Source organism: Podarcis filfolensis, assembly GCF_964270895.1.
Source record: "Podarcis filfolensis genome assembly, chromosome: 2".
Lineage (NCBI taxonomy): Eukaryota > Metazoa > Chordata > Lepidosauria > Squamata > Lacertidae > Podarcis > Podarcis filfolensis.
This window is the reverse complement of record NC_139605.1, coordinates 10460232-10473508: the sequence shown is the minus strand read 5'-3', so window position 1 is coordinate 10473508 and position 13277 is coordinate 10460232. Positions and strand designations below refer to the sequence as shown.

At 46.2% G+C, this 13277-nt stretch overlaps 1 protein-coding gene across 1 annotated transcript; it reads left to right on the top strand.

Moving 5' to 3' along the window:
* Window positions 1-41: 41 nt before the first annotated feature.
* Window positions 42-6279, top strand: LOC310756962 (uncharacterized protein). The gene is made up of 5 exons (XM_083601966.1): window positions 42-164; window positions 1863-2243; window positions 2635-2821; window positions 4702-5058; window positions 5647-6279. The coding sequence occupies exons 2-5, from the start codon at window positions 1878-1880 to the stop codon at window positions 6078-6080; spliced, it is 1344 nt and encodes a 447-aa protein (XP_083458092.1). The 5' UTR covers window positions 42-164; window positions 1863-1877; the 3' UTR covers window positions 6081-6279.
* The last annotated feature ends 6998 nt before the right edge of the window (window positions 6280-13277 follow it).

Sequence of the window (13277 nt, the reverse complement as noted above, 5' to 3'; positions counted from 1 at the left end):
CGATGCTCAGAGAGGCAGGAAACGGGGCCAGCCAGGGGGACTCGAGAGCGGCTGCACTTTCCTGTCCCCCGCCGAGGAGAGCGGAGGAGCAGCGGGCAGTGGCCTGGCGAGTTTCCCCGGAGTGGAGCCGGATTCCGGTGCAGGGACGGAGCGAGGAGTCCGAGGTGCAGGAGGCGGGGGGGGGGGGCAGGAGCGGGAGGAGGAGGGGGAGAGCACGTGCGCCTGGCAGGATCAGGCCCCGAGTGGAGTCAGAGACTGCAGGGCGCCCCCCAACCGGGCAGGAAGGGGAAGGGGCGCAGCTGAGGGGCAGGGCATCTGCAGGAGGGCACAGGGGCAAACATCTCTGGCTCAGGCTGGCACGGACCCTGCCGGAGACCCTGGGGAGCTGCTTCCTTCAGTCCTGAGCTCAAGGGGCAGAATGAGGGGTCCAAGGCAGCTGCTGCTTCCCGATGGACGATGCATATAGTCGCTCACGGATCAGCGGCGTAGCTGGGGCTTTTGCCGCCCCTCTCCCTATCCCTCAGCAGGGAGCCCCGTCCGCTTCCACGGTCCTCCCCACGGCGGACAGGGAAGGGGAGGCAGGGGGGAATGGAAGAGCAGTGCAGCACGGGGGGGGGGGCTCTTACTGTGCAGCCCCCTGACACCCTTTGCAGACCACTACCCCTGCCCCCCTTCCTCTGCCAGTGCCATTGATAAATCTAGCGCCCTCATTTGTGAATTGGTCTGATCGCCTTTGAAAGCTCTCTTTGCCACCACCATCACCGCATCTTGTGGCAATGATGTCCATCAGATTCATTTAGCAAGGAAATGGCTTCTTTTGTCTTCCCCTCATCAAGGTACACTCTGCCTACACATGGAGGTTCTGTTGTTCTGTCAAGGCTAATAAAACATTAATAGATCTATTTCCCAGAGAACGCATCTGATCTTTTCCCAAGCTATCAAAGTTAGTGACCTCTTGTGTCTGCGTGTAAATAAGTGAGAGAGGCTTAAGCCTGTTTCATTAATGGTTTTATTTCCACCTTAGTAAGGCAGCAGAGTTTTGAGATGAAGGCTGAGGGTTGAAGTGGGTGACAGTTTTGAGAATGCAGAGGAAAGGAGGATTCTTAAGAAGTGTGGCATATGGAAATGAATTAATGATAATAAATACGGTGAAGACAGTTAAAGGGAAATTAATTAAAGGGCAATTAAAGGGAAATTAAAGGGCAATTAAAGGGAAATTAAAGGGCAATTAAAGGGAAATCTCATTGCAGTTTGTGTCCATAGGATATTGAGAACATTAATTCTGTAGATCCAGGAGTTCTCTCCTCTTGATAGTCTCAGATTTGATTGTTCTTTCTGATAGAGCAGGAGGAACATTTATGGGCTTAAAGCTGCATTGATTCTGGAGGCCACATTCCAGTGAGCTTTGTGGCCAATGTATGCACATGCATGCGCACACAGAAAAGAGATGCAGACCATAAAGTCACAGGCACACACACCAGAAGTGCTGCACGCAATCACCAGACATGCCATCTAGCATACATACAAGTCTTGCAAACACAATCAGCATGTTTAGACCTTCCAACCCCAGTGCTGGGGTGGAGGAGAAATAAGAGCACAAGAAGACCCTGCTGAATTAGCAATGAGATCTGTGGAAAAAAGACCTTTCTGATTGTTCTTTAGAAATCCTCTTTAAAGAGCAGCCAGAGAGATCATTTATTTCTAGAGCAGAGCTTTTACCCCATTTCAGCACTGTGCTGATTTGTAGTGAAATTGGAGTTTAAAAGTTCTCTCTAAGGGCCCTTTAGGCACCATTCTCTCCAGGACAGACAGAGATCTTCATCCTATGATCAGATCAGGAGATGTGTTTATTTATTTTCCAGCAGGGTGGCGTAAAAATGGAATTGCAGAGACCCAGGAGACCCATTCAAAGGGAGAGACTGGAGTGCAAAGGAAAGAAACCTCCTGCCGGCCAAGTTGGGACCATCAGGGATCTTCTGCCTCAAGCAGATTTACGTCAAATTAAGCAGGAGGCAGAGGAGGGGCAGCCGCAGCAGCACTGGGAGGCCCAGAAGCAGGATTTCCTGAAGACGATGCAACCCCCTCGTTCAAAGTGGGAAACCCCACAGGCTCCCAGTCCTCCCCACTCCGGGGATGGTGTCCTCTCCTTCAGGGGAGCTGCAGATGCCAGTCGGAGGCCCAGTGGGAGAGCAGGGGGGACAGACCAGACCCTGCTCCCAGACACTGAGGGACTTCTGGGAAAGGTAAGTGCTCTCCTCTCACCTGGGTTTCCAGCACCTGGAAGTCACAGGTCCACTGCCTCTAGACATGGAGGTTCTGTTTAGCTATGGTGGTGAATATTCTTTCTTCTCCATGCAAGGGCAACCCATGTATTCAAAGCAGTCCTTTGCAGATTAACTCTTAAGTTCTATGGGGTCTACACTCAGTCCACTAATGTGCATACCATGCCAGCCTTAGGAAGGGAGGTTGGACAGGCAGGTAAAAGGAATTGCCAAAGGTGTTTCAAAATGGGTGGGGGCTCTTGGGGAAGGGGTGCCCAATTGGGGCTTCTCCAGGGGCAGCAGAATGTCTTGGGCAGGAGAATCCCTGCAGGGGCTCTCAGACTCCCTTGGCTTCTTCTTCCCTCCCTCCCAGGAAGCTGCAACTTGCTCTGGCTTCTGGGCTCCTCAGGAAGCTGAACCTGCAAACCTAGCTGAGACTGAACCTGCAACCCTGGCCAGCATGGAAGGAGGAAGATGGACGGTTGACCTGGTCAGGCTGTCTCCCGCATCCCTCCCCACAACCTCTGAGCATTCTCTCCCAGGACCCTTGGAGAAATCTGGTGAGTTCCAGGGGAGAGCAGATGGGGACAGGGATAGATGGATGGTGGAGGGAGAAAGAGGAAAAGATGGAGAGGAGACAAATGGAAGGAAGTTCCTGACATTAAGAAGGAAGAGGTGAAGCCTTCTCCAAAGCAGCTCTTTGTTTCTTGAATCCTTTTCCTAAAGTAGTGGGGGCAGATTTTCTTCCTCCAGGCTTTGAAATCTTAGGTGTTATTTCCACGGCAGGAATAATTGATGGTAATGATGTTGCACACCAATCCTGAAAAATGGGTGAAAAAATGTTTCCCATAATTATTTCCTATTACTCTTATTTGTTATAGACAGGGTCAGATACATTCCACCAGCATCAAAACACAATAGATGCATCCACCTCCCCAGTTTGGTGGGCTTAAGGGACAAAGGACCCGTTATCATGATACACAATTCCTGGGGCTGGAGGCTCTACACTTAGGATTGGGCATATAAAGTCCAAGAGCGTCTGGTATTATAAGCAAATTGTGCAAAATTGCCAATCTTACAGACTGGGGTTGTGAGAGTGAGTGAGTGAGTGAGTGAGTGAGATAATAATTTATAGCGCCCCTGTGTAATGGCTTGGTTCTCCCGCACAGACGTGAAACAACTCCAGTAATAATTATCTCAGGCTTAATGCTTAAACTCATAAATCACTGTGGAGCTCAGTCTTCGGCCTATTCATCCCAGCTTGCAGTTGCCGAGTCCTCCAGCAAAGAAGCCCCCACTTTCGCTTTCTTTTCCCCTCTTCTCGCAGATTCTCTCGAGCCTACGATTTTTTGGACAGGCTATTTCGGGGGCTCTGTGTCAGAGCTCAAACTGGAGATAACAGTCTGTGCCCCCACCCCCCGCCACCCCCTCTTCCTGCTCTTTGTTCTTTGCTCCTGCTGCAGCTTGGCTGCTCCTCCCCTGCTTCACATTCCAACCGAATCACATCTCTTGCGTTCTCAGGCTCTGTCAGCAGAGCCACGAGAAGCTTGAGATTCACGGAGCTGACACCCTCTAATTTTGTCCGTCCCTGAGCTTCCATGGAGCTACTGTGGTACAACCTTGGTGCAAATTTCAAAATAAGTACACAAAGCCAACAAAGAGACTCAGAGGTTTATACAGGCACCAGCTTTCCTGGTCAAGAGTCCACTTTGTCAGACTGCACCCCACAAAAACTTAAGCCATAATACATTTATCAGCTTTTAAGGGCTGCAAAAGATGAATCAACAGAAGCGTAGTTCATCTATGGAATCCATCCTACAGGAGACAGTGAGAGCCAGTGACATGGATAGCTTGAAAGAAAAGATAAGACTGACGTCTCTGCTCTGCCCTCGTGGTCCTAGGAAATAATCCTTCTTGATACTAGTTTCTGGAAAGCACACGAAGACAGAGAAGACTCTTGTGCTCCAATCCTGCTTGCCGGTTTCCCACAGGCATCGGGTTGGCCTCTGTGAGAAGAGGATGCTGGACTAGGTGGGCCTTTGCCTGATCCAGCAGGCTCTTCTTAGGTTCCAATATATTGCAATATTTTTACAGTTACATGTAGCACTCAAGTTTTACTGATTTCACAAAGGAGACACTGTTACTTGAGCCTGAGATCATTTCCTCACTTGAAAAAGAAAAATACAGAGATGTGTCTAATAAGCTAATTCCACCATAGATTTGTATTATAAAATGATGGTGCTTTATTAAGTGTGAATGGAGTGCTCAGGTGTTGCTGTTGCCATTATCTCATCTGCTTTGCAAAAAAATTGGACCCTAGAGAGGACAGTGGAGATTGGAGACGGTGTTAAAATGAGAGAAAGTGCAGATAGGAATTGACATGTGTTCCATTCCTTTTTTGTCTTTCTTGAAAGTCTAACAGGATTCTCTTTCCTCCCAGACTCCCAAATAGGTGAGGAAGATGAAAGTCAGAATTCTATGGAGCCACCTGTCAATTCATTGGGAAGAACAAAGAAACTGAAGATACAACAACAAACTCACAAAGGAGAGAAACTATTTGAATGTATGAAGTGTGGAACGAGCTTTAGTCATAGTCAAGCACTTAGAATACATCAACGAACTCACACGGGTGAGAAGCCATTTAAATGTATGGAGTGCGGTAAGAGCTTCAGTCAAAGTGGACATCTTAGAATACACCAAAGTACTCACACAGGGGAGAAAACATTTGAATGTATTGAATGTGAAAAGAGCTTCAGTACCACTGGGAAACTTAGAATACATCAGCGAACTCACACGGGTGAGAAACCATTTAAATGTATGGAGTGCGGTAAGAGCTTCAGTCAAAGTGGACATCTTAGAATACATCAACAAACTCACACAGGGGAGAAACCATTTAAATGTTTTGAGTGTGGAAAGAGCTTCAGTGAAAGTGGGAAACTTAAATTACACCAGCGAATTCACACGGGTGAGAAACCATTTAAATGTATTGAATGTAGAAGGAGCTTCAGTGAAAGTGGAGCACTTAGAATACACCAACGAATTCACACGGGTGAGAAACCATTTAAATGTATGGAGTGCAGTAAGAGCTTCAGTCGAAGTGGAACACTTAGACGTCATCTACGAATACACACGGAGAATAAACCATTTAAATGTATTGAATGTGGAAAGAGCTTCAGTGAAAGTGGAGCACTTAGAATACACCAACGAATTCACACAGGTGAGAAACCATTTAAATGTATGGAGTGCGGTAAGAGCTTCAGTGATAGTGGATCACTTAGAATACACCAACGTACTCACACGGGAGAGAAACCATTTAAATGTATTGAATGTGGAAAGAGCTTCAGTGAAAGTGGACATCTTAGAAGACACCAACGAACTCATACAGGGGAAAAACCATTTAAATGTATAGAATGTGGAAAGAGCTTCAGTGATAGTGGATCACTTAGAAGACATCAACAAACTCACACAGGGGAGAAACCATTTAAATGTATTGAATGTGGAAAGAGCTACAGTCAAAGTGGAGGCCTTAGAATACACCAACGAACTCACACAGGGGAGAAACCATTTAAATGTATGGAATGTGGAAAGAGCTACAGTCGAAGTGACGAACTTAAAATACACCAACGAACTCACACTGGGGAAAAACCATTTAAATGTATAGAATGTGGAAAGAGCTTCAGTGAGAGTGGATCACTTAGAATACACCAACGAACTCACACAGGGGAGAAACCATTTAAATGTATGCAGTGTGGAAAGAGCTTCCATGAAAGTGGAGCACTTAGAAGACATCAACAAACTCACACGGGAGAAACCATTTGAATGTGTGGGTTGTGGAAAGAGCTTCAGTCGAAGTGGGACACTTAGAAGACATCAACGAACTCACACAGGGGAGAAACCATTTAAATGTATGGAATGTGGAAAGAGCTACAGTCGAAGTGGAGAACTTAAAATACACCAACGAATTCACACTGGGGAAAAACCATTTAAATGTATGGAATGTGGAAAGAGCTTCAGTGAGAGTGGATCACTTAGAATACACCAACGAACTCACACAGGGGAGAAACCATTGAAATGTATGCAGTGTGGAAAGAGCTTCCGTGAAAGTGGAGCACTTAGAAGACATCAACAAACTCACACAGGGGAGAAACCATTTAAATGTATGGAATGTGGAAAGAGCTACAGTGATAGTGGATCACTTAGAAGACATCAACAAACTCACACAGGGGAGAAACCATTTAAATGTATGCAGTGTGGAAAGAGCTTCCATGAAAGTGGAGCACTTAGAATACATCAACGAACTCACACGGAGGAGAAACAAATTAAATACAAATAAATAAATACTCTCATACAAATAATCTCTCATACAAAAAATCTCTCAAGAAAATAAATTATTGCTGAATTCTAAAATATCAGAACAAGAGGTTGAAGGTGCCATATAGACTATGCAACTGGGAAAATCTCCAGGGCCCGATGGATTAACCTCCAAATATTACAGAACTCTGAAGGACTATTTGATTCAACCACTAAAGGAGGTTTGCAATGAAATCATGGAGGGGAAAAAGGCGCCGGAGTCGTGGAAAGAAGCCTTCATCACACTTATACCTAAAATTGAGTCTGAGAAGACACAACTTAAGAACTATCCTCCCATATCCCTGCTTAATGTGGATTACAACATTTTTGCTGATATTCTGGCTAAAAGACTTAAAAAAGTTTTAGCAGAAATGATACATAAAGACCAGGCTGGCTTTCTCCCTGGTAGACATTTGTCTGATAATATGAGAAATGTAATTAACTTTTTGGAAAAGTTACAAGTGAATATTAATACAAAAGCGGTTTTGATATTCGTAGATGCGGAGAAAGCCTTTGACAATATTTCTTGGATTTTTATGAAGAAAAATCTGCAGGGGATGGGGGTTGGACAATTTTGAAAATGGTATAGGTGCGATTTATTCTGAACAAAAGGCTAAACTTATAGTTAATAACATAGTGACAGAAGAATTTAAAATTGAGAAAGGGACACGACAAGGCTGCCCAATTTCCCCACTGCTCTTTATTTCGGTCCTGGAGGTTTTGCTAAACATGATAAGAAGGGACCAGCTGATTCATGGTGTTCAGGTCGGAGCAAAACAATATAAACTTAAAGCCTTTGCAGATGATCTTGTATTGACATTACAAGAGCCAGTACCTAGTACCAAAAGGGCTTTAGAATTAATCCAGGAGTTTGGTCATGTGGCAGGCTTTAAGTTAAACAAGTTAAAAACTAAGGTTTTGGAGAAAAACTTGACGCCAATGGAGAGAGAGAGGTTTCAGAAAGAGACAGATTTGACATTAGTAAAGAAGGTAAAATACTTGGGGGTGAATATGACTGCTAAGAATGCAAATTTATTTAAAGATAATTATGAGAAATGCTGGTCAGAAGTGAAGAAGGATTTAGAGATTTGGTTGAATTTGAAGCTTTCCTTGTTGGGTCGGATTGCTGTCATTAAGATGAATGTATTGCCGAGAATGTTGTTTTTGTTTCAATCATTACAAATTATTGACAAGATGGACTGTTTCAAGAGGTGGCAAAGAGATATCTCTAGATTTGTCTGGCAGGGCAAAAAGCCCAGAATAAAATTTAAGATACTTACTGATGCTAAAGACAGAGGGGGGTTTGCCCTGCCGGACTTTAAACTTTATTATGAATCAGCAGCTTTTTGCTGGTTGAAGGAATGGCTACTTCTTGAGAACACTGACATCCTAGATCTTGAAGGTTATGATAATGTATTTGGGTGGCATGCATATTTGTGGTATGGCAAGGTTAAAGTGCATAAAGCATTCAAAAACCATATTGTCAGGAAAGCACTATTTAATGTCTGGACAAGATATAAAGACTTTTTGGAGAACAAAACCCCAAGGTGGTTATCACCTATGGAAGCGAAAGCTATGAAAAAACTTAATATGGAGGCAAAATGGCCAAAGTATTGTGAAATTTTGGAACAGGATGGTAACAAGCTGAAATTGCAGAGTTATGAGAAGCTCAAAGGGAAGGTGCGAGACTGGTTACATTATTTTCAAATAAGAGAGGTTTACAACCAAGACAAAAAAATTGGTTTTCAGGTGGAAAAATCAAAGTTGGAAACAGAATTGTTAGAACCCAATGCTAAGATATTATCAAGAATGTATAATTTGCTGTTGAAATGGAGTACTGAGGAAGAAACGGTAAAATCTGCTATGATTAAATGGGCACAAGATATTGGTCATAATATTTTGTTTGCCGACTGGGAGCAGTTGTGGGCCACTGGGAGTAAATTTACGGCATGTAATGCCTTAAGAGAGAATATTATGAAAATGATGTATAGGTGGTACATGACCCCAGTCAAGCTTGCAAAAATATACCATTTGCCCGATAATAAATGTTGGAAATGTAAAGAAATTGAAGGTACATTCTTTCACCTTTGGTGGACGTGCCCGAGGATTAAGGCTTTCTGGGAGATGATTTATAATGAAATAAAAAAGGTATTTAAGTATACTTTCGTGAAGAAACCAGAGGCCTTTCTCCTGGGCATAGTCGGCCAATTGGTGTTAAAGAAGGATAGAACTTTTTTTATGTACGCTACAGCAGCAGCAAGAATACTCATTGCAAAGTATTGGAAGACACAAGAATTACCCACCTTGGAAGAATGGCAGATGCAAGTAATCGACTATATGGAAATGGCTGAGATGACTGGCAGAATCCGAGACCAGGGAGAAGAGTTGGTGGAAGAAGATTGGAGGAAATTTAAAATTTATTTACAGAAGTATTGTAAAATGTATGAATGCTGATGACATTGAAATAAAATGAAAGGGTTCTAGTAATAAGAGATAAAAATTTGAAATTTGGGAGGTAAAATATATAAGGACAAAGTAGTAGGATATGAATTTGCTGAACTAATTGCTAAAAAGGGATATAAAAAAGGGAGGCGTGAGGAAGTCAGGAAAATAAGTTAATTGAAGATAAATAATTAGAAAAGAGTGATTTGTGTTTTTTCTTATTCTATTTTTTGTGTGTTGACTGTTCTTTTTTCCCTCATGTTAAATGTGTGTATTTTATGTATTGTGAAAGTTTGTATTGTTGTGTTTTATATTGTTTTTCTGTGTTTTTATTGTCCTATTTTTCTATTGTTAAACTTAATAAAAATATTATTTTACAAAAAAATAATAATAAAAGTTTATAGTGGCACCAGCTTTCCTGGTCAAGAGTCCACTTTGTCAGGCTGCAGCCCACAAAAGCTTAGGCCATAATATATTTTTCAGCTTTTAAGGGCTGCAAAAGATGAATAAACAGAAGCGTAGTTCATCTATGGAATCCATCCTACAGGAGACAGTGACAGCCAGCAACATGGATAGTTTGAAGAAAAGGATAAGACTGACGTCTCTGCTCTGCCCTGGTCCAGGCAACAATGCTTCTTAATACTAGTTTCTGGAAAGCACACAAAGGCAGAGAAGACTCTTGTGCTCCAATCCTGCTTGCCGGTTTCCCACAGGTATCTGGTTGGCCTCTGTGAGAAGAGGATGCGGACTAGGTGGGCCTTTGCCTGATCCAGCAGGCTCTTCTTAGGTTCCAATATATTGCAATATTTTTACAGTTACATGTAGCACTTAAATTTTACTTATTTCACAAGGAGACACTGTTACTTGAGCCTGAGATCATTTCTTCACTTCAGAAAGAAAAAATAGATGTGTCTAATAATCCACTTCCACCACAGATCTGTGTAATGGTTCTAGGGGTTGCTCGTGCGTAAGTTGCCGCCCCTCCTGGCTAGGTTGCCTGGTTGAACCCTTTCTGTCTGGACAGCCTCTCACCCGTGGCTGTCTCAGTCGCTGGCAGAATCCATCAGTGGGCGTTTCTTGAACTTCTTCCAGCAAAGAAGTTCTTTGACGCCAAGTCTCCTCCAACTCTCCCTGCACAGAACTCTTCTGTGCAGGGAAGGTGTGGGCAGCGGAGTACCCGTGGTCTCCCCGCTTGTCTCCGGTGAAGAGTCCTGGAGCCTCCTCTCCGATTCCCCCATCTGCCCCCCTTCACCACTGGTGTTACGCTGATTTCCTTCCCCAGCAGATGGGCTGCCTCTCTCCCTACTGGGACCCTCTCTGGCATCCCTCTGGAGCCTTCCCTCTGCCTCTGGCTCCGATGGCAGTTCCCTGACATCCACCTCCCCCCCAGGACCCCCTCCACCCCCGGCCCGACCTTCTGATCCAACCTCGTCCCTTTCCTCAGCTGACGATGCGGGGAATCCCCTGAAGGAGCTGTTGCCATCCTCTGAGGATTCAAAACCCGCTTCCCACCCGCTCTGATCTCTTCCCGCGGGGTGGGCCTCCCAGTCTGATTCTTCTCCCTCTGACGCCTCCCCTCCCTCCTCTTCGGAGGCAGGAAAACCCACAAAGTCCTCTTCGTCGTCTGTGGTTCCAAATTCTTCCTCCCAGAATCTCGCTAGTGGTTCTGGTTTATCTGGGAACAGGCTGTGGAATTCTTCCACAAGATACCCGTCATTGATCGCCTCAGCGGGGACCCACGTGTTTTCTGACCTGGGTTCTCCCTCCCAAGCTACCAAGTACTCCACCGGACGCCCTCGCCACCTTGAATTGAGTATTTCCGTAGCTTGGTTGTGGTGTTCCCTCTCCTCTACTCTCGGGTGGGTGGTGACTCCTGCCTCCCACCCGGGAAATTCCCGCCCCTCCCTGTACGGTGAGAGTAGGGACCTATGGAACACCAGGTGTATCTTCATGCTGTCAGGCAACTTGAGCTTGAATGCCACGGGGTTCACCTGCTGTGTTACCTCAAAAGGTCCCAGCCTCCTTGGCTGCAACTTCTTGCACCTTCCCTTCAGGGGTAACCCTTGGGTTAACAACCACACCCGGTCTCCCACCCATATGGCCTCCCCCTCCCGACGGTGCTTGTCTGCCTGCCTCTTGTAAACTTCCTTGGCCCGCTCCAAGTTCATCTTGAGTTGCTGGTGCAAGACCTCCATTTCTTCCACAAACTGCTCTGCCGCAGGTACACTCCATCCTTCCTCCCCCCTCCCCAGAAGGCCCTGGGGTGACACCCATAATTGGCCATGAACGGGCTCATTCCCGTGGACACATGTTCAGTGTTATTGTACGCAAATTCAGCCAGCGCTAGTTTCTCTAGTTCTGTCTCTCGCTGACGCAGCAGCGTAGGTATTGCTGGAGTATACTGTTCGCTCTTTCTGCTTGCCCGTTGGTTTCCGGGTGTCTCGCCGTCGAGAAGCCCACCTCGACCTGCAGCAAGCTCATGAGCTTCCTCCAGAACCGGGAAGTAAATTGTTTCCCGTGATCCGAGATGACCCTCGAGGGAGTCCCATGCAGCCTGAAGATGTGATCCACAAACAACCTGGCTGTCTCCTCTGCCGTCACCGCATGTGAGCAAGCTATGAAATGGCACATCTTCGTCAGTAGATCGACTACTACCATGACTGCTGTCTTCCCCCTTGACTTGGGCAAATTTGTCATAAAATCAATGGACACCACCTCCCAGGGTCTTCCCGGCGTGGGCAAGGGTTCCAGTAACCCTGCGGGGGCAGCCCTCTCCCCCTTTGCCCTCTGGCAGCGGTCGCACCCCCGTACATATTCCCGTACATCTTCCCTCACCCTTGGCCACCATAACTGCCTGGTGACGAGCAGCATGGTTTTGTGCTGTCCAAAGTGCCCAGCTGTTGGGTTGTCGTGGAGTTGAGTACCTTTCCCCTCAATGTCTCCCCCGGTACATACAGCGCCCCCTTATAGTACAGTAGCCCTTCCTTTTCCTCAAACCCTCCATGGTTTTCCCTTCCGTCCCGGAGTTCCCTGATTTTCGTTTGAGTGAACACATTGTTTCTAGTAAGCCTGGCCAGTTAAATTTCCCAACCAACGCTCCCCCACACACTCATCGGTTCTCGGGGAACACGTGTCGGATCTCCGGCGGTCCCTCTCCTTCCATGTACTCCGGCCTCTGGGAGAGAGCATCGTCTCTTACGTTCTCCTCTCCCGGCACGTATAAGATCTTGAAGGAAAACTTTGAGAACTCCTGTGCCCATCGAATCTGTCTCTGGTTGAGTACTCGCGCGGTTCTCCAGTATTCCAAGTTCTTGTGGTCAGTACAAACCTGGATCTTGTGCTGCGCCCCTATCAACAGATGTCTCCATCGGCGAAACGCTGCATAGATCGCAAGCAGTTCGCGGTCATACACCGTATAGTTTTGCTCCGACTTGCTCAGCTTCCTCGAGAAAAAGGCACACGGCCTCCAGCCCTGCTTGGCCCCTGGCTGCAAAAGTACCGCTCCAATGGCTCGGTCGGATGCGTCGGTCTCCAGCCTCATGGGCTTCTCCAGATCAACGTACAGGAGCTGCTCTTCCGAAGCGAACGCCTTCTTCAGTCTTTCAAAGGATTGCTGGGCACTTTCTGTCCAGGCGAACTTCTTTTTGCTACAGAGACAATCTGTAATGGGCGCTGTCAAGTGGGCGAAGTTCTTGATGAACTTCCTGTAGAAGTTGCTGAACCCTAGGAACCTCTGCACATCCTTCCGGGTTTTGGGGGCCTTCCATTCCAGCACTGCCTGCACCTTGCTGGGGTCCATAGCTAGGCCCTTGTCTGACAACTTGTACCCCAGAAACTCGAGCTCTCTGGCGTGAAATTGGCATTTTTCCAGCTTGACCCACAAGTGGTGCTTTTGCAGTCTCTTTAGCACTTCCCTGACGTCTCTGACATGTTGCTTCTCATTGTCCGAATAGATTAAGACGTCGTCCAAAAAGGCTACGGAGTTCTTGTACAGCAGGGGCCCCAATACGTGGTGCATGAATGCTTGAAAGCAGGCGGAGCCCGATTGTAATCCAAATGGCATGACTAAGTACTCAAAAGCCCCCAGGGGGGTGAACATGGTGGTTTTCCATTCATCCCCCTCCCTTATCCTAATCAAATTGTACGCTCCCCTGAGGTCTAGCTTGGTAAAAAATTTTCCCCTGCCTCACCCGCGTTAAAATGTCGTCAATCCTGGGCATTGGG

Coding starts and splice junctions, on each gene's coding strand:
- LOC310756962 (XM_083601966.1), top strand. CDS start 1,878: ATGGAATTGCAGAGACCCAGGAGACCCATTCAAAGGGAGAGACTGGAG. Junction 2,244..2,634: donor CTGAGGGACTTCTGGGAAAG/GTAAGTGCTCTC, acceptor CCTCCCTCCCAG/GAAGCTGCAACTTGCTCTGG. Junction 5,059..5,646: donor ACATCAGCGAACTCACACGG/GTGAGAAACCAT, acceptor GAACTCATACAG/GGGAAAAACCATTTAAATGT.